The sequence below is a fragment of the Elephantulus edwardii genome, unplaced genomic scaffold (genome assembly GCF_000299155.1).
Source record: "Elephantulus edwardii isolate Elephantulus edwardi_28Jun2011 unplaced genomic scaffold, EleEdw1.0 scaffold00007, whole genome shotgun sequence".
In the NCBI taxonomy this organism is placed as follows: domain Eukaryota; kingdom Metazoa; phylum Chordata; class Mammalia; order Macroscelidea; family Macroscelididae; genus Elephantulus; species Elephantulus edwardii.
In genome coordinates this window covers 38,091,847-38,117,918 of record NW_006399757.1, presented here as the reverse complement: position 1 = coordinate 38,117,918, position 26,072 = coordinate 38,091,847, and the positions used below count along the sequence as shown (strand labels likewise).

The following is a 26,072-nucleotide window of genomic DNA, read 5'->3' as shown; positions in this document are numbered from 1 at the left end:
ATAGTTACCATGTGTGGAACGCTTGCTATGTGCCAGGCACTCAGCTAAGCACAGTACTTCATCTGCATTATCTTATTTAGTTTAAATAAATGGAAAGAAGCAAATAGAACAAGGGTGAAAAATATGACTGATATTTTTATCTGTATATCTGTGGTGGCAGCTCCAAATGCGTACTGCTGATGCCAGTGCCAGGTTCCCAAAGCTAAACTTGTGGTTTGACCTTGGCTAGAGGCAAGGCTCAGCGGTGGTTTAATGGTTTAGCACTGTCAGTTAAGATCTGACTGAGTTTAGATGCGTGAGATGGGTGATAAGAGCTGTTTCCTACTCACTTGTTCAGCGTCAAGGCTGCACTGGCTGAACGAGCTAAGAAGTCTTCCTCATCGATTCTTTTCCTCTTCTGGGCAGCTCCCTCCTCCCACAACCAAGAGAAGGAAAGCTCTCTGTCTTCTAAACTCTTATAACCTGTTGCCTCTAAGGATGTTATGACTCACGGCAACTTCATGTGTTGAGGGGTCTCAATGGCTCATTTTTTTAGAAGTAGATTGCTAATCCTTCCTTCCAAGGCACCTCTGAGTGGAATTGAACCTCAAACCTTTTGCAGGTATGTGTGTTAACTTGGTGCCACACTGGGACTCCTTAAGTCCCATGTTGTTGTTGTTATGTGCCATTGAGTCAGAATGGGCCCACAGCTGACCTTCCAGCAGGTTTTCAGAGACAGTAAATCACATGGGAAGAAACTGCCCATTCTTCTTCTGAAGAGCAGCTGGTGGATTTGTACTGTGTGACATTGGGATTGCTGCACAATTTACCACGAGGCCACCAGAGCACCTTAAACTCCCATGTTGTTGTTGTTGTCATTGTTGTTGTGTGCCATTGAGTCAGAATGGACCCACAGCTGACCCTCCAGCAGGTTTTTAAAGCCAGTAAATCACATGAAAGGAGAATGCTCATCTTTCTCTTGCTGAGCAGCTGGTGGATTTGAACCGTGTGCCTTGGGATTACAGTGCAGCTTCTTACCACTAGGCTACCAGAGCTCCCCTAAACTCCCATAGTCCTTGTTTTTATTGTTACAACTAATCCTGTAATTAATCCTGTGATAACAACTAATCCTGTGAATAACTAGATGCTTTGTACTTTTGTTTTCTCAACTGACAAATAACAGCCATGAACAACTCATGCCATCAAGTGGGAGCTGATTCACAGTGGTCGTCCAGTGGTTTCCAGAGTTCAGACGCTGTAAATCCTATGAGAAGAAGCTGCCCGTGTTTCTCCTGGGAAGCAGCTGGTGGACAGGAACAATCTGCCTTTGGGTTGGCAGAGGAAAATGGGGGTCATAAATGAACTCATCCCTCAGGGTTGTTGTGAAAATTAAGTAAGATAACATGAGCCCAGAATGTAGTGTTGTGACTGGTTTCCAGTGACATTCACTGACAGGACTTTCAAGCCTCCTCAGTAATCTCTGTAACCGCAAAGCCGCAGCAACAGTGGAGAAACACAAATACATCTTTGTATACTCATGTCATTCACGCACTGGTTTTCCTTCCACCAGCCACGCTTAGAGCACTGGCTTTTATTCTTCCTCTCAATCTCAAAGAGATGAGAAGATGGAAAAGTGTTTTCAACTTGCAAAGTGGTTGGAGTGATGCCACTTTTAGGATGACAAGAACACAGTGGGACAGGTTATCAAGGGGTAACAGACAATCTCTCTCCCAAAAGTCCTTTGCAAACAAACCAGACACAGCTCTGTCAAGAAAAGTCTTCTGAATGAGACCAAATTGACAACAGTTATGCTGAAACATAGGTAAGAAAGTTGGAGGGCAAAAAGAGGAAGTTAAAAGGAGTGAAACACCTAGAATGGACATAATGAGGATGCTGGCACCAACCAAGCAACGTGGCCCAAATCACTGAACGCCAGTATAAAAACTGTTGAATGGGAAATGGTAGTTTGCTGTGCCAAATATACATATTTTTTTTTTAAAAAAAAAAGAAAGAAAAAAAATTGTTTAAGGTACTAAAAGGGGGCAAGAACAAGGAAACTGGCCTCCCTTTCAAGGTTCTTTTCTGTTACTGTCACGCTGAAACATCAAGACTACAATTCAATTATCAAATTCACAGCTGTACTTTTACACTCACATATGGTGTGCTCCAGTTTGGAATCCTGCCCTGCTTTAAAACTGTTGTTTATCAGACTAATTTTATTGAAATGTAGGACATAAACAAGAAGGCCAAGATGGCTCATTCCAGGCAAAGCGGGACCCTTACCATCTGTTTGGTAGTTGAGGGCCACAAGCTGGATCCCATGGAGCCAGAACATGAGGGGGTTGGGGTTGGACGAGTCGATGCGGGTGGCGGCAGGGTACGTCCTCAGCAGCTGGCAGGTGGTGTGCTGGATCAGTTTCTGAGAATACCTGCGACACAGGCGCTTGGCAGCGTTTTCATTCAGGGATGAGATATGATAGCATTTGGGCGTTCGAATGATTGCACTAAGGGATGTGGTTGGGTTGAGAGAGGACGAAGACTCTTCCCAGGCCTGCCGTATTCCTTCGAAGGAACCTAAACTCCCAAAAGATGAGTTTCAGGTTAGTGTGGAAAAGTTTAGCTCTTTTAGAAAGACAAACTTGAATTATATACTGGATTATATATTATTCTATTATAATTATATATTGAATTATATACACCGTATGTAATAATACATTATAGGAAACAATATTCCACAAGCAAATCAGCTGCCTTTGAGTTGATTCTGACTCATGAGATTCATGTGTATCAGAGAACTGTGTCCAACAATATTTTCAATGGCTCTAATCTTTTAGAAGCAGGATGCCAGGCCTTTCTTCCTAGGAGCCTCTGGGTGCACAAAAACTACTACTCTTTTACTTAGTAGCTAAGCATTGAGGCATTTGTGCCACCTAGTGTTAGCATCCTGCAATATGCTAAATTTTACTTGTGAAATTATACTTGAATTTTTTTTTTAAAAAGTGTCTTTTAAACAACTTAGCTTTATTTATTTATTGAGTTTGAAAAGAAATGTATCAATGCCAGTTTACATCAAAAGCATCAAAATACTTTGAAACACATCCGTCCTGTATCTACATGTGCACAAATATATAATCGGAGACAGGCAAGAATGTTTACACTAGTATTTTTTTTAAATAGTAAAAACAAACCATAAAATCCAAGAAACAACTCAAAGGTTCCATTAGTAGCAATTGGTTAGAGGGTATCCATACAAAGGGACAACACACAGGGAGCAAAGAGAATGAGGTAGCCATACTACAGAAAATTACGTGAAAACTTAGAAGAAGTATAAAAGACAAGTATGTTCTATTATAGTTCATTTGAATTATCTTTAAAAAGATCATTTCCCTTGAATGAAACAAAATAAACTATGAAGAGTAGTTACTTATCTCTAAGGAGGACACAGAGAGTAGAAAGAAATTTTAACAATATTCTATATTTTTTGGGTTTTTCAGTGAGGAAAATTTATTATTTTTATAATAAAAAGCATTAGAAAGAAAATGGATTTACTTGTGGAATTATCGTAGTAGAGAGTATAGTTGAAAACATGAGAATTTTGCAAGAGGAGTCTATACTTTTGAGGCAGACACTAGAAATTTTATTTCACAGTAAAATATTATTTCTAGGATGTGAAGTGTAAATTGGTGACTTAAAAGTAATTATACACACTTAGACAAAACAGACATTCGTGAAAATAAAAAAAGGACTAAAAAAATGGAAGAGACGTGAGTAGACAGAAAAATATTAGAATTCTTCAGCATGCAGCCAAGAAAAGATATTGTAAGGAGGTGACTTTACTTTTTCCAGATGTTTTGTTAAAGGATACTGTCTCCCCTGGGCTCATTCGACCCGGATTGTTGCCAAAAATGGACTTCCTGCTTTTCCTTTCTTTTCCTCTGCTAGAGCCAGAAGCATTTAGAGTTGACAGGCCTGTTCCCATAAAATGAAAATAAATAAGCCAAAAACTACAAGCAAGGGAATGCAACATTTTCCATCCCTGTTAATGTTTATTTGGAAGCCCTTCCACTCCCTTGTAACCTAGTACCCAAACCAATACTAGCATTTTTCAGTACCATTAATAGTAGCTTTGTGGGTAATTACAGCAAACACTTTATCTCTGTAGGCTAAAGTGGTATGAAATGCATGACTGTTACAGAATGACCTCAAAGTCACACAGACACACCGTAGTTAATTATGTGCCAGAAACTTTTGGAAAGGAATGCAGAAAAACAAAACAAAAAAAGACCTGCAGTCAGTATTTAATTGATAGGGACTTGATGACCACCCCTGAGGGACATGGTAGAATGCTTATAAGCCTGAATTTTAATGTCAGGTGCTGGGTTCACAATTTTCATTTATCATCTAATTTCTCTGGTCCTCAGTTTGCTTATCTTCAAAATTAGTGTGATTATAGAGTTTTACTTGTATGTTTAGCCTGAGGATTCAATGGGAGGAAGTGTATTCTGATGATAACCAGGCTATTCTTTCTCACTTCTGGTGCATGTATTCCCAGGATCTTCCATGCCTGCCACAGAACCTGGGGCATAGCAGGAGTTCCATCTGCATTTGTTGAATGAGGAGATAATAAAATTCAAACTAGCTCTGAGCAGAAAGAGTGATTCCAAGGTACAAATTACCTTCTCCCAGCTTCTGAGTGGCTTCCAGATCCTTACTGTTGCCTACAACTACACTGTTGCTGAGTACCAGGTGAGGTGAACCAATCCATAGCTGACCTTCTAGGGGGTTTTCAGAGGCAGTTAATCCCTCAGGAGGAGGTTGCCCATTGTCCCATGGAGAAGCTGGAGAATTTCAACCTCGCATTTGAGGTTGCAGTGCAGGTTCTTACCACCAGGCCAACAGAGCTCCTTGTATTGTTTTTGTTTTTGTGTATTGTAGAGTCGGAACTGACCTATAGCTGACCTTCCCAAGGGGTTTCAGAAGCAGTTAAATGCATAGGAAGAGACTGCCCATCCTTCTCCTGTAGAGCAGCTGGTGGCCCTGAACTGTGTGTCTTCAGGATTGTAGTACAGTTTCTTGTCACTGGGCCACCTCAGCTCTGTCTACATAATTATACTATGAAAGTGCAATTCCTTTAGCTTGAGCAACATTCAAGAGGTCTTCTTTGAGATGAAAATATTTCTATTAAGAATATCATCATGGGAGACAGGGAAATTTAGTACTTAAAAGCAGACTTCGGAATGGGACATTTTTGGATTTGAACCCTGTTCCTAGTAGTTATGACTTCATTGCAAGTCAATCTTCCACCATTTCTTCCTCTTCTGTAAAAGGTCTGTGGTTAGGATTAAAGGAGATTATACACCTTCTCGCTCTCTTAGAAAAGTGTCTTGTTCAGGGAAAGTGCTGTCAGGATCAGATGTTGTGAGTAATGCTTAAGGTAGAACTTTAAAATTTTTCTATCTAAAAAAAAAGACATACGTATTTGGACAAAAGCGCTCTCATGTTTAAAAATCTGCAGCAACAGATTTTCTCTCAAGTCAAACTAATGTAGGGCCACACTGAAGCAACAAGTTCATTCTAGGGTTTTACACACACCTGAGGGGGGAGGTGCTGACATTTCCTGGGGGCACATAGGCCCCCTCTGGCAAAAGCCTGCTTGCTTTCCTGGGGTTGGGGGAGGAGGTAGATAAAAGGGAAAAATGCTGAATTATGGGACAGGGTCTAGAAAAGCTGTAACCAAAGGAACAAAGACAAACGTCATCTGCCCTCTTGGTCTATTTATTGACAGGGACAAAGACAATTACCATTTTCTGAAAGCCAAGAATCTTCTAGATAATGTGCTAATCACATTTTATTGCTGATCTTTACAACCCAGCAAATCAGGACTGTGTTTCCTCTGTTACAGATAAAGATCCCAAGGTGAAGCAAGTTATCTAACTGTCCCAAGTCAAGGTCACTACGCAGTCTGGCTGCGATTTAACTCTGCAAGGTGGGGTGGTTGTGATAGCTGCCTCTCTTCCTCAGCTGTGGTCGCTCTAGTTTATTTGACAGCTCCACAATGTTTTTTCCTTGTGGTTGTGAATGAGATTGCATCTGTTCTATGTGTAGATACTGGGACATCTCTTGATAACTGAGCTTTGAGACAGAAAATTAGGGAACCAGTCTGATATGTATATAAAAAGAAATTAGCTAGCAAACTTTTTTTTAAAAATCTACAGAAATTCCAATTTGTCTGGGGTCTACCAAACAAATGAATTACCTACCTTGTTAATAGCCTATTATCTTTGTCCTGTTCATGTGTGTATGTGTGTGTGTGTTGGTGGGGAAAGTGACATGAGTTCGGATCATCTCGACAGATCATCTAATGAAGGACGGTATTTTAACTTTCCTTTTCTGGATCAATTTCTATTCTGCTTATGAATCTTTAGAGTGGTTCTGACCCTAACTGCCTTCCTGTCCTCAGATATCTTGTGCAAGGGAATCCTTTATGTTAGGAGCCATGCATTCATCTGATCTCTATATATTTGCAAGCTTCAGAATCATGATTCTACTATTTATTAAGTGAGATCAACATAAGTTTACTGAATTAGTAGAAATGGTCAGTTGGAGATCTCAACCTGCCACTGAAATCTCGCTCTTGGTGGTGTGGGTGGAGCCTGGCTAACTGGTTCTCGGATGACACCTGGACACAGGCATTAGCTATGCAAGGCGAAAAGAAATCAATGAGAAACAGTGAAACTATGGTTGGGAGTTCTAGATCCACCCCTCATTTTTAAATATGGATGCACGTAGTGCTAGCTTCCTATCGCCAATTTTCTATAGACAACTGCGAGGGGAACTGAACCAACACAATGGTGACAGGATGGGAAATGGGGTGAGAGAGTGTGTCCTGGATCAAACTGTACCTGAAACTTAATGTATCTTCATTTTTAATATATGAAACAATAAATTTCTTTCTTAAGCTAATTTATGTCCCTTTCAAAGAGAACAGTATTAATTGACACAGTCTGAGACCATGGGCAAATCATACCCTTTTTCTCAGCCTTGGTTTTAATTTAAAATGGAAATAGCACCACCTACCTCAGTGAATTGCTACGTGCATTCAATAAGATGGTGTAAGTTAAATAATCAGAACAAATACAGATACTTAAGTGCTGAAAAATTTTGGCTATTAAGACTTATTATCATTATCACGAAAAGACATTGTAAGATCTACAAATGAGCACCTTATGGTATTTCTGGAATGAGCATTAAAAGAACGTGAAAAAAACTTCTCCAGTAGGGTAAAAAGGGAAGCCACTGACTGGGAAAAAGTATTCGGTAATAACATATCAGATAAGGGACTTATATCCAGAATTTATGAAATACTTGAGCACCACAACAAGATAAAGGTAAATAATCCAATAGAAAAATGGGCACAGGATATGAACAGGCACTTCACCGAAGACGACATTCAGATGGCTAACAAACACATGAAGAAATGCTCAAAATCCCTAGCCCTAAGAGAGATGCAAATTAAAACAACTATGAGATATCATTTCACCCCAGTCAAAATAGCAAAATTTAACAGAACAGCAAGCAACAAATGCTGGCGAGGTTGTGGAGAAACTGGAACCCTGATTCACTGTTGGTGGGAGTATAAAATGGTGCAACCCCTGTGGAAAGCAGTATGGCGCTTTCTCAAAAAGTTGCAAATAGAGATACCATTTGACCCAGCAATTCCACTACTGGGAATATACCCTGAAGAGACCATAGCTGACATCCAAGCAGATATATGCACACCCATGTTCATTGCAGCTTTGTTCACAATAGCAAGGAGTTGGAAACAACCTAAGTGCCCATCAACAAACGAATGGCTAGAGAAGCTGTGGTATATTCGCACAATGGAATACTATGCTGCATTAAAAAACAAGGAACTCATGCAATATTATTCAAAATGGTTGACTCTGGAGAACATTATGCTGAGTGAAATATCCCAGTCACAAAAGGACAAATATTACATGATGCCACTGTTGTAGAATGGGACTGTCCTTGGGGTTAGGGAGACACTGAGTAAGATGGGTTCAATAATGTATACTGCACTGAAGCAGAGGAGGGAGAGAACTGTCTAAAAGAGAGATGGAACTGGGTATTTCTGTCATCACAGGAGACTAGAGCGAGGGCTGCATGGTGGAGGGGACCTGGGGGAGGGTTTGTAAAACAATGAAAGAATCTTTTCTTTTACTTTTCCATAATTTTTGGACTCATGTACTTATAACTTGTTAGTCAAATTTGTGTCTTCTAGGTTGCAACACCCCCATGATACATCTTGAAGGATATGTACATGTACAGCCAAGCACAATCAATAAGAGTGCATCTGAATTCCAAAATCAATCTCCATAATAGTCTATGTGTTTCCTACTGCCAAAGGGGCCCTTTAGAGTAGTGAGAGAAGATCTTCACCCTGAAACCCACAGCGTCCCTTTTCAGCAGGAAGTAGCTAAGAGAATACGCCGTGCCCTTTTCCTTATGACTCAGGGTGAAGTCTCTCTCAGGGAGGAGTGATAGGGAATGGCAAAGGATACACTGACAAAGAAGATTAATCAGAACTGGCTTTGACAAGCACTGTGGCATTTGGACAAGAACAAACTGGGAGGAGGGTAGAGAGAATAGTGCAACAATGAATGAGTGGAAGCCCAAAATCTCTGTAAATGTTTATGAAAATTAATAAAATATAATTATAGAAAAAAAAAGAACGTGAAGTAACAATAAATACTTAGAAAATGTCATAGCAATGATTGCAGCAACACAATTTCATTATTTTGGGGGCCTTGACAAAATAAATGGCATATTTTAAACCTTGAATCTCTTTAAAAGGTTCTAGATGATATTGTCTACACTTACCTGGAAATTTTACTGCTTGGCAATATATGACAAGGTCAGAAAGCTCTGGTTCAATCTGTCTGCTTTCCTTTTTATTTTGAGGGAGATAAAATTCTTCACCCAGTTCCATATCATAAACCTATCAAAAGAAGACATGAAAGACATATACCACAGACCTCTGAATTCTCAAAGCTCTTTATTCTATCATCAGTATATTTAACTTTGCTTACGCTTATTTATCTCTATATATATTCTAAGTTTCTTTCCTAAAGTAAAGTAGCCTTGCTTTCTAATTTACCTTTGTATCTTCCCTTAGGACATAGTGCAAGAACTTAAAAGTGGAGCAGTCAATAAAGGTATGCGTTCAACAACAACAATAACAAAAAAAAAATAAAAAAAAGAAAGGTTATATACTTTCTGTGGCCCAAATTTTCAACATACTTTACTCTTTAATAATATTAGTGTAACTAGTGTAACTTTGTCTATAGACTTGGTCAGAATGTATATCCAATGAGGCAGGCATCTGAAGATAGGTATTCATCTACCTAACAGTGTCTGTTACTGTAGCACCATCTGGCCCCTGTCTGTCTCGGTCATCCCAAACGCCTTTAAAACTTCCTGTCATTCCCTGAACATACCAGACTATCTCTTGACCCAAATGAGCTGTTTTTGTTCCTTTGGTCAAATCATTATTCTCAAACCATCATTTTCCCTAAGAGCCCACCTCTGCTCTCTGATAAATCACTTCTCTTTGTCCTTCTCTATAACCGCTGTTGCCATTCTTACCACTGAACCATCTCCAGTGCCATCTACATGTTTGCCACATATTAGACTTTCTATAGTTATTGATTCCATGAATCAATGACTGGTCTTTTATAGATAGCACTACCATATGGACTTGGACACCTAAGGGCAAATGAGTGGGAAGGTGAAGAGAAGGGAGAAGGAGAATCTCACTTGAGTCTGAGAACATGGGCCCAAGAGAAATGCAGCACACCATCTACCTACCTTTCCTTTGTTGCAAGTAGAGTTATCTGCTTTCTTTATCCTTTTGGGAATTTCTTCGTTGTACTCAAACTGAAGCTTGTCACTACATGATTTGTTTTCAGGCCTGTCTTCCAGAATGTTGTCTGAAAATGAATTGATGGGCTCAGCAAGTAAGAACTGAAAGCTAAAAGTAAAACTGAAAACTGTAACAGCTAAAAGTCTACATCCTGACAAGCACACCCACATATTTTATGTTCCTCTCTACAAGATGAAGGCTTTAGCTGTGTTATCACAAGGATGGCATGAACTTTCATTATGATTGAATTGACTGATTTCACCAGTAGTAGTTTGGGTCCTGTACAGATAGAATTTAAACAAGAATGCTGAGGTTCATACCAGTGATTGAAACAGTGCCATCCTCATGGAGGATATCTTATGTCAAGAAGTTGACAGCACCCAAGTTTGAGAGGGATTTAGTGGTTGCAGATAATAGATGATAAATACATTGTTGAATCAGTTTCACTTCAACAAGCTATTAGCTTCTTTGACATCCAGACAAGTCAAAACCAGGGGAGAAATGACTTACTGGTATTTGCCAGGCAAATAACACACCTTTCTCCTTTGGAATGGCTGGTGGGTTCTAAACCACTGGCCTTTTGGTCATCAGTTGAATGCTTTAACCATGATCCCACCAGGGTTCCTTCAAAGTCTTCATCACAATTATACTTAATTGGAAAATAGAGTTTTCATAATCATTGATTGATTGGTAATTTTAAGGATAGGCATGAAAATAGATGTAAAATGTGATTGATAACCTTAAACTCCCCACTCCATGTATTTTCATTCAAAGCAACTTTAAAATAGTTGAAGATATATCATGATTATGTTCTTTTGATATAGAAAGACAGGAAAACAAATTTCTCACCCAAGATTTACTACCTCACCAGACCACAAATGCTTAGATCAAAATATCCTCATACCAAATCAGGCCCATGCAGACTGCCAAGAAGTAAATGAGAGAAATCATGGTATTACATGTTTATTCACATAAGTTCATGCTAGTCAAGCTTTAGGAACTTGAAACAGGAAGTTGACATTCATGCAGTTAAAATGGCCCCGTTCAAATGACGTTTACCTTCCTGACTGTTAGGAGCAGGAGAAGCAGTAAGGACATCTGCTACAGAAAAACAGAATCAGAAAGGTGACACAACACTAAAAACGAAGTCAAAGAGCCAAATTAATTCAACGAGGCACGAAGCAAAGCTTAAACGACAACAGCTTAGATTACAAGATAAATGGAACAAGAAATCTACGGAGTGACTATTTTGACTAGAAAGAGACACAAGAGACAGCAATGAAAGAAGTGCAAAAACATTGTTAATATGGGTCAGGCCCCAAGCTGCCAACTACGTATTATATATTTTCAACTACTGACTCTCCTAATACTCCCGATTAGGCTGCATTTCAAATGTAGAGAAATGGATCGATTTGTTAAATGCATACAGTACGATGAAAGCATATTTACAGTAAGTTGAAAATTTAACTATTTTTCATACTCAAAGTGGTCAAGGCAAATAGGAAAGGTGTTGAGAAAAGAAGTAATGTGAGTTTAGTTAATTAAATTCAGTTAAAGAAAAAGGATCTAAAAGGTAAAGCTGCAGTTCTTGAAAAATTCAAGCTTCATATGCAACTCCCTAAGGATCTTCTTGATATTACTGTGGCCAGAAAGCATTTTATTTCTATGGCCAAAAAAGGCTTTATACTAATTCCTCCACTGCACAGATATGAGGACTATCTCAGGGACAAGGATTGCTGGGTCGCAGAGATGGATTCTTTGGCGGGGATGCTGGCAGGGGCCTCAGGAGGCTGGGGAAATGTTTTCAACTGTGTGTAGAATTTTTTGAGAGCACATTTCTTCCTTGGAGGAGAATAGTCACGGGGTCTAGTTGACTTTCAAAGGCACCAAACCTTCTGGGTTTGGTCCACCTAAAAAGTTTGATGCCACACTGATGCCACACTTCTCCTCATAGAGCCCAGTCTCAGGGATAATCTGTTCTGCATATAGGTTGAAAAGACATGGAGAAAGGACACATCCCTGGCGTACGCCTTTCCCAATTTTGAACCATGCAGTGTTTCCTTGCTCTGTTTTGATGACTATCTCCTGGTCCAAGTATAGCACAATCAATGGTTCTGGGATTCCCATTCCTCTTAAAGCCGCAGCTGTGATCCACAGTCAAACACCTTTCCATAATCAATGAAACAGACAGAAATTCCTCTAGTACTCCCTGCTTTCAGCCAAGATCCATGTAACATTAGCTACAGTATCACTAGCACCATGGCCCCTTCTAAATCCAGCCTGCACTTTTGGCAGTTCTCTATTAATGTGCTGTTCCAGTCTTTTTTTGATAATCGTCAGCAGAATTTTGCTTGCATGTGATATCAATGATATTTTTTATAATTTCCACACTCTGTTGGTTTACCTTTCTCTGGCATGGGAACAAATACAGATTTCTTCCAGTCAGTTGGCCAAGTGGTTTTCCTCCAGATTTCTTGACACAACTTGGTTAGCACATCTAGGACAGCTTTGCCTGATATACTTAGGACATGTTGCAAGGAGGGACCAGTCCTTGGAGAAAGACATCATGCTTGGGAGGGCAAAGAGACAGGGCAGAGAAGGAAGACCCTCTATGAAGGGGATTGATTCAGTGACTGGGGTAATCGAGGTGAGTGTGTCAGAGACAGTGAGGTTGGCACAGGATAGAGCAGGGTTTAGGGCTGTTGTACATAGGGTCGCTATGAGTCCCAAATAACTTGACAGCACATAACAACAACAACAAGAAGAAGGTGGAAGTGGTCTTGCCCATAACAAGCGGGTTTTAGTTCCTTCTCATCCCAGCTAGGGGAAGTAAAGAAGGTAGAGGAAAGAACAGAGATGCCACAAACCCCAACAGGGAATTTCACAGGGACATTAAGAGGGTCTCAATAAGACATACATGAACAAGTCCAGGGACAACTAAGTGGTTTGGTTTTGTTTTTTAAAATCTCTGTCAGAGAAGTTGTCATGTAGTGACTGTGGACTTAAGTCATTGGAGATCTCAGACATTAGCAGGAGCAGCAGGGTGGACATCAGCAAACACTCAGCAGGATTCTTTCTTTTTTTTGTTGTTCTAGAAATGATGAGTTTTATAAAGGGGGAACCCTTCTTTGGGCCTTTGAGCCTGTTCGTGCTACATGGAAAACCAAATCCTGAACCGAGCAGAACTTTTTCATGACATATATTAGGGACCTACGGCCCACAGGGATAGAAGGATATTGTTCTCAGTTTCACAAATCAGTCAGATGGGGGCTTTCTCTTCCACCTAACACCTTCCTCTCCACGCACACATGCAGATTTAAAAGAACATGTCCCACTTAGATATTCAGAAGCTAATGTCAATTTTACTTTCCCAGTGCAAAATAAGTCAGGGACATCCCTCCATCATATGCTCACTTTTTTATTTTCAAATAAAATGCACCACAAATAACAATAATACTTTCGTGGGCCTCATATAATAATAATGGCTTCTTCTTTCCTGCTTTAAAAAGTATAGAGAAAGCACGAGATTGATTTAGAATAGAAAGGTAATTTATCTTGCAGGGGATTGATTTTTTGCAGAGGTAAGTGACATTTGGATGGCTGGTTTCTTAATGGTATGGTTTCATTGTCTATCTGAATAATTTTGTTCTTCTATGGGGTAACATCACCATGACTGTGGTAGAAATCCATGAGAATAAATGAATAAATGAAAAAAATGTTTCTTTCCCACAGCTTTTCTGGAATATCCTGCAGAATAATGTTCTACATTTTCTCCCGCTCCCCACCCTTCATTAAAGACTTCCCAAATTATTGGCATTTCAGGTGAAGTAAACTGGCTTTAAGGGAATTCTATGACACAATGGAGTATAAAAGACAGCCAGTTTATTAGCCTGCAATTGTATTTAGGGGGTGGAAATAGGGATGAGACTGTGATTACTGGCCTTGAGAGTTCTGGAACTGAAATGTGACCAAGAGACAGTCCTGGAATGTGAAAAGCAGATGTCGGAAGTAAAGTGGCTTGATTGTGCTAATGATGAAAGGTTGCTGACCTGGGCAAGTTAGCAAAACAACAGTTCTACATGGAAACAATATATTCTATGCATGTAATAGTTACATAGGGAGCTCTGACAAAGAGTTGTGCTGCCAATGCAAATGCAGGTGGTTCAAATCCACCAGTTGTTTCAAGAAGAAAGATGGGCAATCTCTTCTAGTGTGATTTACAGCCTCTGTAAACCCAATTGACTGTCAGTTATGAGTTAGTTCTGACCTGATGGCACATAACAATAGTTGTATGAATTGGAACCATGGCATTTTCTCATTATTACACAGCTGTCTTTCAGAAGTCAAGTCCATCATCAGCAACAATATGAGAAAAAGAATTTCAATGCAATCTCCAGCCGATGAGAGTGAAAACTCATTGCTGTTGAGGGGGAACCGACTCAGAGATGTCCCTCTCGTGGCTTTCTGAGGCTTCACATCACAGAGGAGGAAACTGCCCATCTTTTTTGTGAGGTGAGAGCAAGTAAAAATCCACCCGAAATCTAATTCTCATTAAGAAGACTCCTTCCCTTGTATTCTGTGCTTAACATCCACAGGACTTTTTTGACTTGTGGCATTAGCTCCATGCTTTGTCTCCTTGCAAGGGTCAACCTGACAGAAACGTCCTGTTGAGCTAGAGGGCCATGGGTGGCAGTGGCAAGTCGGGTGGGAAAATGAAGCATCTTTCTTTTACTCCTAGAAAGTGACAGTCCAAGTAGTGAAAAGGGGCAGAGAGGAGAGAGTACAGAGATGTGACACTGACCCCTGCTGGCTGGAGAGAGCAAAGGATTCAGCCAGATAAGCTAGCTGCCCAGGGGATGCTGCACCAGAAAGGATGAAAATAGGGTCTGTCTGCTGTGATTCCACATTTTCCCTCAGAAGTCCATTCTAGGAGCAACTTCTCTGATGCCCCCACAGCCTCTTCTTCTTTCCTTGTGTGGTACCTGTAACAGAATCTCTGTCCTCACCTGGGCTTCACTATGTGACTAGATTTAGAAACTTGGACAATTTTATAGCAATGGTATCACTGGTCTATGAAATCTATACTTAATGGAGAAAATCACGACATTTGGTTTCTCTCACCATCAGAGAGGGATTCGTAGTCATAATCATATTCATCCTCTTCATCCTCCTCCTCCTCGTTGTTGGCAGGTGGGGGGTTGGCACTCCCACCGTTAGAAGCCTGGGCTTGCATGGATGCCAGCTGATGAGCCTAGAAGACAGTGAAATTAGCAACTGCAGACGCTAGACTTTTCCTGAAGAATTATCCTTTATCATCTTCAAAACAACCATCCAATGCTCTTACCATAGTTATTAGGAGAGATTGAATCTATTTTGACTCATTAGTGAGAAATAAAATCTAGGTTCCTCTGAAATGCAATATTAGCACTTGTGACAATGCCAGTATTCCTCTAGGAGGAACACGAGGGCTTTTAGACATGGTCACAATGAAGCTGTGTTTGGTGTCCTGATGCTTGGGGAGGCCTCCATGAGAAAACATTTGTGCTCTGTGGGGGCCAGCATGAACCCCAAGTGACTGAAGAAAGGAACCAGCCTATCAGTTTTGGGGAAGTAAGTCTTTTCTAGGAAACTACTTCCCACCCTCTCTCACCGCCCCCCTTCTTAAAATAACATTGAAAGGCTTTTGGCCTTGAGAAAATGTTAGAATCCCTACGGACAACAAGACCAAAGAACTGTTGGTTTAAATAAAGTTTTTTTTTTTTTAATTTTTCAGTAGACTTTATCTGAACCATAAATCAGATGAACAAAACAGGTTTAGAGACTTTGGGAAATTGGAAGTGAGCCGCCAGGGAGGTCATGTGCCTCTGTGTTCTGCTGGAATTGCTGGGAGGTTATATCATTAAGAGACAAGTCCACAGAAGTCTGAAGATGTGATTGAGCTACTCTGGGAAGTCAGCACAAAGAAACAATTCAAAAATCCTACTTTCATGACTCAAAACCAGGAAGTAATCTAAGCAACTTGAGAGAAGGAGGAGACTTGTAAAAAAATACCTGTGAAATATTAAAGGATAAAGAGAAAAGCAGGTTGCTCCTTGGAGGCAAGGATTTTGAAGCTCAGTCTCACATACCGTGGGTGTGTTGCCAGGAGGGACCAGTCCTTGGAGGGGGACATCATGTTTGGAAGGGTAGAGGATCAGTGCAGAAGAGGAAGACCTCTCAGATGAGATGAACTGACATGGTGACGGTGGCAATGGGGTCAAGTGTGTCAGAGACAGGATAGGACAAGGCTCAGAGCCATTGCTCACAGGCTCACTGTCCATAGATAGATGGGGCTCTGGTGCCTTGTTGGTAGCTGTTAGGTACCAGTCAGATGAGTAAGACTTCTAGCAATACCATGAACAACAGATCTGAACCCTGTCCTATGCTGTGCCATCCTCACACTTCCTGACACACCAGAACCCATTATGGCATTCACTGTGTTGATCCACTTGGTTCAGGTTCTTCTGATAGCTTAGTGGTAAATAGTTTTGCTGCCAACACAAAGGTTCATAGTTCAAATCTATCAGATGCTCCACTGGAGTAAGACAGGAAATCTCCTTCTGTGCAATTAACTGCCTTTAAAAACTTACTGGAAGGTCAGCTATGAGCTGGTTATGACTTGATGGCACACAACAACAACAACAACAACAACACACACACACACACACACACACACACACATTTATATTGTTACGTACTGTCAATTCGACTATGACTCATTGCGACCCTATGAACATCAGCTCTGAATCTTGGCCTATCCCGAGCTAACCACACCATCTCCCACACACCTGACTCACACTGTCACAGTTGCTGTGTCAGCCCATCCCATCCAGGGTCTTTCTCTCTTATGTTGACCTTCTACCCTTCCCAGTAAGATGTCCATACAGAAGAAAAACATACTTTTGCCTTTGTCTGTATCTACAGAAACTATTTTCTAATGCAGCTCATTCCAGGTAACTACTGCGTAGGCTGAGATTTCTCAAAATTCCTTTTTTTGATAACGAGCTCCAAGGAGGGGAATTCTGGTGGCTGCAGGGAGTTGTGTTGCTAATCCAAAGACAGTGCCTCTCTGGCAGTTCGAATCTATCAACGACCCTGAGGGAGAAAGATGGGAAATCTCCTCTTGCGTGATATATGGTCTCCCCTGGAGAGTCAGCTATGATTCAGTTCTGCGTGATTGTGAGCTTCACGGAGAGGGAAAGGAAGGGTATTATCTGTGATGTAAAACAACAGCAACAAAAATAAAACACAATGAAATATAAGAACAGCAACATAAGCAAACTGAAATCCATTTTTATTATTGGTTTGGACATGGCCTTCATTTAATATGCTAAAGAGAGAACATCACGGTTCATCACAGACTCTCCAGGGTCGCATTTCTCATAATTATTTAACCAAAGAATTTCCCCCTCTCTTTTCTCAGAGAATCACTGTTCTCCAGAACTTTGGGAAATCTAATCTAAGCACCAGTGAGCCACTAAAGCCAATCTATTTGTTAAGGATAAGAGAAGGGCCTTGACTCAGTAAGTATTCATGGGTGAGCTAAGTGCCAGGAAGGATGATGCAAAAAGCCTGGTACATACTGATCCTCTGGCAGAAAAGTGTGGGAACTCTAATCGGAATGGTGCCATTCATAGAAACAAGGCCCAGTAATGTCAGAGAGCAAATGTCCAGGTCCCCAAGACAACAAACCTACCTTTCTCCCTTGAGTAAAAAGCCCCTTCTGGCAGGTGAGGCCAGGAGAGGCAGCCAGCCAGTGAGCCAAACTCAGACACACTCTCTCAGGAAGACTACAAAATGCGTGTCAATATCTTACTTGTTCTGGGGCAGTGACAGCACGTGTTATAGAGTACGAACTGTTTGAGGCTCTTGGGTTAAGTACAGGTAATGCTGGTCAGAGTTCTTGAGAATTCTGATGGGATGCAGGAAGAGGCCTTGGGAGGAGCCTCAACACAAGAAGGAAGGCTTCACAAATCTGACCGTGAGCTAGTCCCTTGGTGAGAGAATGATGCGGCCTTTCCAGGTTAGAGGCTCGATCTGAAATCCGTGGACCTGCCTTGTGTAAGGTCGCAATGCCGGGTCCAGACCTGCAGTCTTCCAGAGAGTGGAAAGGTCTGTAGACAGGATTGTGGAATCACTGCTGGTACCCCAGGGGTGGGTGTCACGGTTGAAACAATGTTAGAATACGAGAAACAAGGTCACATCAATCTATTTTCCCCAAATGAGGAAAAGGCAAATTGTGGCTCTTATGGACAGTGTCAAGTTGGTATCTGATACAGAGTATCAGCAAACATTATTCAACAGTGAGCACGTAAGGACTTAGAAAAGGAAGAAGTGATTGATTTCCAAGAGGTAGCAAGCCTTCCATATTGTAATACCAGATTGGGTAAGGTAGCATTGTAGGGTAAACAACAAATAAGCAGTGGTTCCCAAACTTTCAAGATGCCAAGAAGTATTTTAAAAATAATTCCTAGGCCATGTTCTGGAAATTCTAATTTAGCATGTCAGGTTTGGGGCTTAGGACTGCAAAGTGCTCCCAGGAGACTTTTAACAGTGGATTGCCTCTGAAACAGCCTCTCCTGAGACCAGAATCTAAGTCCTAGCTTTGTAAGACAGGGAAAGGCAATAGCTCCAAGGACATTTAAATACATCTTCAATGTCTATAATGTCCAGGGGTATGCGTCACAGTCCATCAATTACTAGAGCATAAGGCAGCTACATCTGTGGAACAATGAGGTAAGTCAAGTATGATTCATAGCGGCCCAATGAACAACAGATCTGAACGCTGTCCTGTCCGGTGTCACCCTCATCATCTCCATCATACTTGAGCCCATTACGGCAGTCAGTGTGTCAATCCATCTCATTGTAGGTCTTCCTCTCTTTCACTGACCCTCCCCTCTTCCAAGCATGATATCCTTTTCTAATCCCTTTTCTGGCAATATGCCTAGAGTATGTGAGGCAGAGCTTAGCTATCCTTGCCTCCAAGACATAGCTGCTTGTTCTTTTGCCCATCCATGGGATATTCAGTACTCTTCTCTAATACCACAGCTCAAAGGCATCAGTTCTTTTCTGTTATCTTACTCATTGTTCAGCCTAAACACAGTTACCTGGAAGAAGGAGTTGAAGGAATCCAAGGTCAGTCACCAGGTCACCTGAATCACCAAGTCAGTCAACTCAAAACAACTCAACTCATTAAGTAATAAGTAACTCATAGCTGATCTTCTAGTGGGTTTTCAGAGTCTCTAAATTGTACAAGAGAGCTCTGGTGGCTTAGTGGGTAAGTAGCTACACTCCCAACCCCAAGGCACAGAGTTTGAATCTACCAGCTGCCCTGTTACAGAAAGATGGGCAATTTCCTCCTGTGTGATTAAACTGCCTCTGAAAACCTGCTAGGTCAGCTCTGGGTCGGTTCCGATTCAATGGTACATAACAACAGATTGCACGGAGATTGCCTATCATTCTCCCACAGAACAGCTGGTGGATTCAAACTGCATGCCTTCGGTTTGGCAGTGTATCCCTCCACCTTCTAGGCCAGCACAGTAGGTGATTTCATTACTCTCTGCCACCCATGGTAACCCCACATAGGTCAAGAGTAGAAATGTGCTCAACAGAGTTTCAATGACTGGTTTTTCCAAAGTAGATCTCCAGGCTGTGATGGGTCAGAATGTCAAGTCCTATGGTTAGCAGAAATGATTTGAACCACCCAGAGACTCCTTCTTAACTCAAACTCCATGCCTTCCAGTCAATTCTGACTCACAGCAAGTCCTTATTGGGGCCCCTAGAGGGCAGTTCAGAATGAGAGGCTACCACAAGCCCCTCCATCAGCCCGGACAATGGACCACTTGGAATCCTACTGTAGGTGAATTGGGCAACCTGAGACCTCCCTTGTAGTTAATGGAAAGAACATGATGAGCTAATCTCAGGTGTATAGAGGGATTTGTAATTTTACCAACTGTTCCACAATTTAACTTGGGGAAGACTGTGAAATTTTAGTGTCTGAAGGATTCTTGCTTATCTTAACACCCCACTCTACAGATAAAGAAACTGAGGCCCAGCAAGATTCACGAACTCACGGTTATAGGGTTGGTTTGTGAAAGAGCTACTGGCTAGAAGCTCATATCTTAGCTCTTTCTCCAACATCATGCCTCATTATCCTTAAACTCAGGCTCTGCCTATGATATCAGCAAAGAATAGCTCTTAGTAGATTTGATAAATGAACTACTCAACCAGGTCAAAGTAGACATCTAACTTGACATTTAAAATACATCACTTAGGACAAAAGTTTCCAATCTGTGGGCTTTTAAAATTCTGGTGCTAAATTATCCAATATCTGTAAATCACTGAAGCAGGATTGGAGGCTCTGAGTTGATGGCACAAAGAGAAATGAAAAGCTGTCAGCTAGGAGGACTTCGGTTTAGCTCTGACCTAGCCCTGCTCTCTGAGCTCTGCTGTTCTACCCTTCACGATGCCATGGGATCCTCACTCTCAGTGGCTGCTGTTTCCAGAAGTGACTTTGTAAGGCTAACAGAACCTTCCAACTGGACAAATGGCTGTCACTCTACAGGGTAAGTAGATTCTATCATAGGGACTTGGTGATGACACACTTCAAGTTTTCCAAGGACATTTGTACTGAAGGCCAGACAGGCTGGGTGCTAACAGTCAGGGGGTGAGGCATGTGTGGGAGTTCCTTGGGGTCACATGTTGCACGGACACACCACCCACTTCTCAGGGGGATCACAGGGCTGCTGCTACTGAGGCTTCTCTCCAGACCTCAGAGGACAAAGCCCCATGTCCAAATATTCCACTCTCCCTAAAGGAAGCTCTCCCTGTTGCTGGATGATGTTGTGTTAATTTTTGATTGACAATGACTCTATGAGACAGAACAGAATTGCCTCAGAGGGTTTTCCAGGCTGTAATCCTCATAGGAATAGATCTCTAGGTCTTTCTCCTGCAGAGTTACAGCATGGGTTTGAACTAGCAACCTTTCAGTTAGTAACCGAATGCTCAGTCAGTGTACCACCAGGTCCCCTTCATGGTCTCCCTAGAAGGACTTCAGCTATTACTGTGGGACTGATAGTCCCATCACTTAATTCCATGCAGAGACAAGACCCATATCATCTCACTCTGAGTAAAGTCAATTATACAGGCATATCCTATATAGGAAATCAATTCCACAAATAAAATTTTGGGAATGGGATAAAAGTATTCATTGATCTCTGAAATGCAAAGTAAGAAATCATATTATTCAAGGTTACCCATTATTTAAAAACTGGTTCCAGGGCAAGTCACGTGACAGTTTAGAATGAAATGAATTTTTCTTGTTACAAGAAGGCAGTACCTTTTGCTTTAATATATCCACTGGTGTCTGGTGGGCTTTTAGCTTTTTGTTTTTGAGAAGCACTTTCCTCCGAAGCTGGTCAGGTGAGGGAAGCATTGGCTCATCTGAGAAATCACTCTCAAACAAGAATTTGGACACTAGCTTTTCTCCAAACACAGTCTAAAGAAAAAACACAATCAATGGCTTTTATCTATACATATTTAGTCTTTTCTATGTCATTCTCGTCTACTTTTAATTTTTTTCTTGTAATTAAAATAATCTTTTAAAATTTTATATTGGTTTGCATCCAAAATTCATATGCATTGTGCTACATACATACATTCCTTCAGTCACACTGTGTTTCATACAATCATGCACTGTGTTCTATTAAATTAATCACCATTGATCTATGCCCACTATTACCCTATCTTTTCAGGTTCTTCCCTGGATCTTTCCTAATTCTTTCACCCTTTCTCACTCACCAAACCGTGACCTCATGATTTCCCCCCTCCCCACTTTCATCCCCCAACTTTCTCCCCTTCCCCTTTTGAACTTTCATCCACATCTTACTAGTTAGTTGTCCTTCTATTTTTATAATAATTGTCTTACGGAGTATTCATCCTGGTGAGGCTGCATTAGTTCACTCAGCATAATGTTTTCAAACCTCTCTCAAGTTATATAGCCTTTTTCAAAACTACGCTTTAATTTTTTCCACTTTTAAAAGAATATATAAATGTATTAATGAGCAGAGCATGTGCACTGTTTATGCATAAGTCAACAAATGCACTGTAAGACTCCATGCTGAAATATTTCACTGTTGGGGTATATCGCCACAAAAGTTGTGAGACAACTATTCCAATGATAACGAAGGCTAATTAGTTTTGTTGGCATCAGTATTTGGGGATATTTTCTTTTCTCAGAGGTCTTCCCTGCCTCTCACTGAGGACTCTTTCTACAAATGCTTCTGGCTCTGAAGGAAAGGAGAATAATGGATCCTAAATCTTTACATATAGTTCCTTGTATAAGAAAGGGCTGATTGTTAGCATACCAACTGTTCTAGCCACCCCATGCTCCTTGCCAACTTGGATCCCTGTGTCCAGACATCTGTGGTGAGGGCCACAAAAAGATTTAACTTATTTTCCCTCAGATATTTCAGCTTTTCATATCCATGACTGTGTGCTGGAAGGGTTAGACTCTTCTTGGAGAACTGCTCTCTCCTACTTTTGAAGACTTTCTGGAAAGGATCTGGGGACCATATGCTTATACTACTTCGGCTGAAGAAGGACCACTCACAAGAAGGAGCCTGAACTTCCAGTGCAGCCCAGTCACCAAGTCTGAGGGACCCGGAACTATATGTACTTCATGCCTAAGGTCCAACTGTAGTTTGGTTCACGGTGGCCCCATGTAAAATACAATGACAGTTACAAAAAAAAGCCAAAATGTCATCCTGTCTCCCAGCTAAGAACTCACCTTGAAAATTTCTGCCATTTTTCTTTGCTGAGGCAACGAACAGTGGTTCTCAATTGATATGATGATGGGCAGGTCAGAGTTGATGAAGGCACTTCGATCGATGGCCTCCACCACTTCCTATGAGAGCAAAACCCAGCTCATTAAAGCCCAGGCAACCCCTCCAAGGTGGTCAAGCGGCAAGGTTCTTGAAGCTGCAGAAATAATCTAAATGCAGCAGACTCTGGACCAAAGGTGGCTTTTCTTTATTAAGTAAAGCACTGAGCTGCATTTACAAAGCTACCAAAAAGGATAAGGCAACTTTTTAAACATAAAGGTATGGGATTGTTTGTATTGAGTTTTGTTCAAATATTACAATAAAGTTATTCTCTCTCTCTTTCTCATGGCTTTCTAGAAGGAACCAACTTATAGCTGAGCAGACCTTCTAGCAGGTTTTTAGAGTCTATAAATTGCATAGAAAGATACTGCTCACTTTTCTCTCATGGAGCTGATAGATTTGAACCACCAAAGAGGCTCCACCTTTGGATTAGCACAGCAACTCTCTACGGACTGAACCACCAGAAGTCTCCTAAACAGCTATTAGTATGGCAATATGACAATCAGTATACATTGTGAGTATGTTCTAGCTAAGAGGCATTGTTTTAAATAAAGTATCAAATATAATAAGGCATAAGACAATGCCCTATTTTTTAAAGACTTTATAGTCTTTTTGGGGCAATAATAAATGTCACATATATTTATGTATGTATGTAAACATAGCAACTTCTCCTCCTTCAAATATAATAAAGAGGAGTTTTAAGAGGGCTGATTAGGAAATGAATTAAATATGCACTAAAGCCACTACATAAGAAGAGGAAAAAATATTCCTTCTCAGCTCAGCCAACCTCCAAACAGAAAATCACGTTACATAGCCCAGTACTTTATGTATTGGGACAATAATCACACACATGAACTACTAAGGTAGCAAAGCTTGAAACAATGATCCAGTTAGCACTGTGATGACAAGTGAAAACCAATCTTATTTGTAGATAATGTTAAATATTTAATCATGTCTTAACATATGATACTGGCCTTTGTCTGCAGGACAGCTGGCCTTCAATTCCTATCATAAAAGCCTCTGGTTTTAATATATTATCTTATGATTAAAAACTGCAGCAACATTTCTACTTGATGACTAATTTAAGGTAAAGGGCATTATTATTTTTATTAAATGAGAATCTAATGAAAGTTGTAAAAACTCCCAGAAAAAAGAGCATATACACATCCCAAACAATACTGCTAACAAGTGACAGAAGTTTCTATGAGAATCCTTGACCTACGGTATAATTTGGTAGAAACAGTAATGTAAATGATGAGTGAAGATAATCCCTCTCTGGGATTTGATTTAAATAAAGCTATGAAGCCTTACCTTGAAGGGGATCTTGGTTGTCAGTGTATGTCCATGATAAATGATTGGCATCCCATCATCTCCATCCCAGCAGTCCAACTCCACGCTCCTACATCCTTGCAGGAGAACCTGTGTGATCAATGAGTGAGCGGACCCCAGAGGAACACCCGGAGACACAGCCTCAGCCCAAACCCAGCACACTCTCCTGCCCATCAGTCACAGTTCACATTCCAAACTAAAGTCAAGGAACATGAGTTTTAAAAACATATATTGCATTTTGGTGTTTTGAAAATATATATATTGCATTTTGGTCAAAGGGCAGAATTAACTGAGGAAAGGAAGGGAAACAGTAGTTACTAGAGCTGAGTATTGTTAAAAGGTAACATTTGATAGCAAACACACAGGACCATTTTCCTAGCAATTGTGATCCCTTAGGGAATCCATATCTTGAAATTAAGAAAGCGAGACAAAGGCAGCAATACTCTATCAGGGAACACGTCAGTGCAGCAAAGGTGCTGATGCCACAACCTAGAGGATGTAAGGCCTCATACTACTTAATAAACTGACCAAACACTTCTATTAAGCTGATCATGATAAAATCTCCTCTAAATTGTACTATCAGCCAAAGACTTAATTATGGACATACAGCATGTAAGAAGAATAGAAACCACAAGCTTTCAAGGATTTGCCTATTGCTGATTCCAGAAAGTTCCCAGAGTAGAGCTGGAAAACAATCCATTTGCTTTCTCCTCCATACCAATGGCAGACATCAATAATCAAGCACAGCATTCTTGCTCCTTAAGCTGTATTCTCACTCCATAAGCTCTGATATGTTACTCATATAACCTCTTCAGTAAAGTGTTCAAGCAATCACTACCATGAAATCAGATAAGATGATGCCTACTCACTATTTTAAGTCTAGAATTAGAAGCAGAGTTCCCTGACACATGTGCACGGGCTGCAGCTCTTCCTTCATGTGACTCTAAGTGTGGACTACTTTAAAAGGTTACTTATCACTTCCTAAACAACATGCCTCTGGAAACTCTACGAACTTTGATAAATGACAACAGTTATAGAAAGGCTTCAGGCCTTTTGTTCACGGGGTCACTATGAGTCGTGCTCGACTTGATGGCAATCAACAACATTAGTGGAAGAGTTAAACACAAACCAAGAGACAGATATGTATCTGTGAATGGATGTGCTGAACCAAAGAACACGCATCCTCAATACTGTATCAGTGAGACAGAATTCAGCATTAGAGGCTAGTAGCCATTGTTGTTATTGTGTACTGTACAGTCAGAACTGACCCATAGCAGCACCTCTGGCGGGTTTTCAGAGGCAGCTAATCACAGGGGAGGAGATTGCCCATCCTTCTCCCGCAGAGCAGCTGGTGACCTCAAACCAGGTGCCTTCGGGATTGCAGTGCAGCCTCGTGCCACTAAACCACCAGAGCGCCCTAGTAGCCATCAGAGCCACAGAAAAATACAACTGGTAAAATGTGTCTTAGTTTAGTATTTCTCTTGGAGATACTTGCTAAATTCTCCACATTGCACATCACAGCCTGTGGCCTTAAATACCAAGGCTATCAGCTTCTGTCAGCAGCTAGAGCCTCTAGTGGTAATGTCTTGACTGAAAGTTGGCAAGTTCAGGTATAAGGCAGTCAGAACATGAGGCTGCTTTATCTCTGTGGTGAGGCTGCCCAACTGGGAAGAATGTTCACGGACTCGTGATAGACTGGATGGTTTTTCAGTGTGGAGGACTAAGGGCCTTTACCAGAGTCTGCATGACCCTCAGCCCTCCATATATGGTTAAAGAAGGAATGTCAGCTTTACAATCACCTCTTTCAGAAGTGGATGCTGTATTCTATTGAGCTGATTCTGATTTATAGAACGTCTACAGAACAGAATAGAATTTGCTTCTTAGGAGCTCCTGAGATGTAATATTTTTTTTTAATTTTATTA

General features: G+C 40.9%; 1 protein-coding gene across 1 annotated transcript in view; it reads right to left on the bottom strand.

Moving 5' to 3' along the window:
- Positions 1-26,072, bottom strand: part of PLCE1 (phospholipase C, epsilon 1) — a 248,531-nt gene that overhangs the window by 28,683 nt on the left and 193,776 nt on the right. Inside the window, 8 exon segments of the mRNA XM_006903774.1 lie at positions 2,263-2,553; positions 3,817-3,948; positions 8,860-8,977; positions 9,847-9,968; positions 15,023-15,152; positions 21,279-21,437; positions 22,728-22,844; positions 24,133-24,240. Of these exon segments, the coding sequence (XP_006903836.1) occupies positions 2,263-2,553; positions 3,817-3,948; positions 8,860-8,977; positions 9,847-9,968; positions 15,023-15,152; positions 21,279-21,437; positions 22,728-22,844; positions 24,133-24,240 (1,177 nt within the window).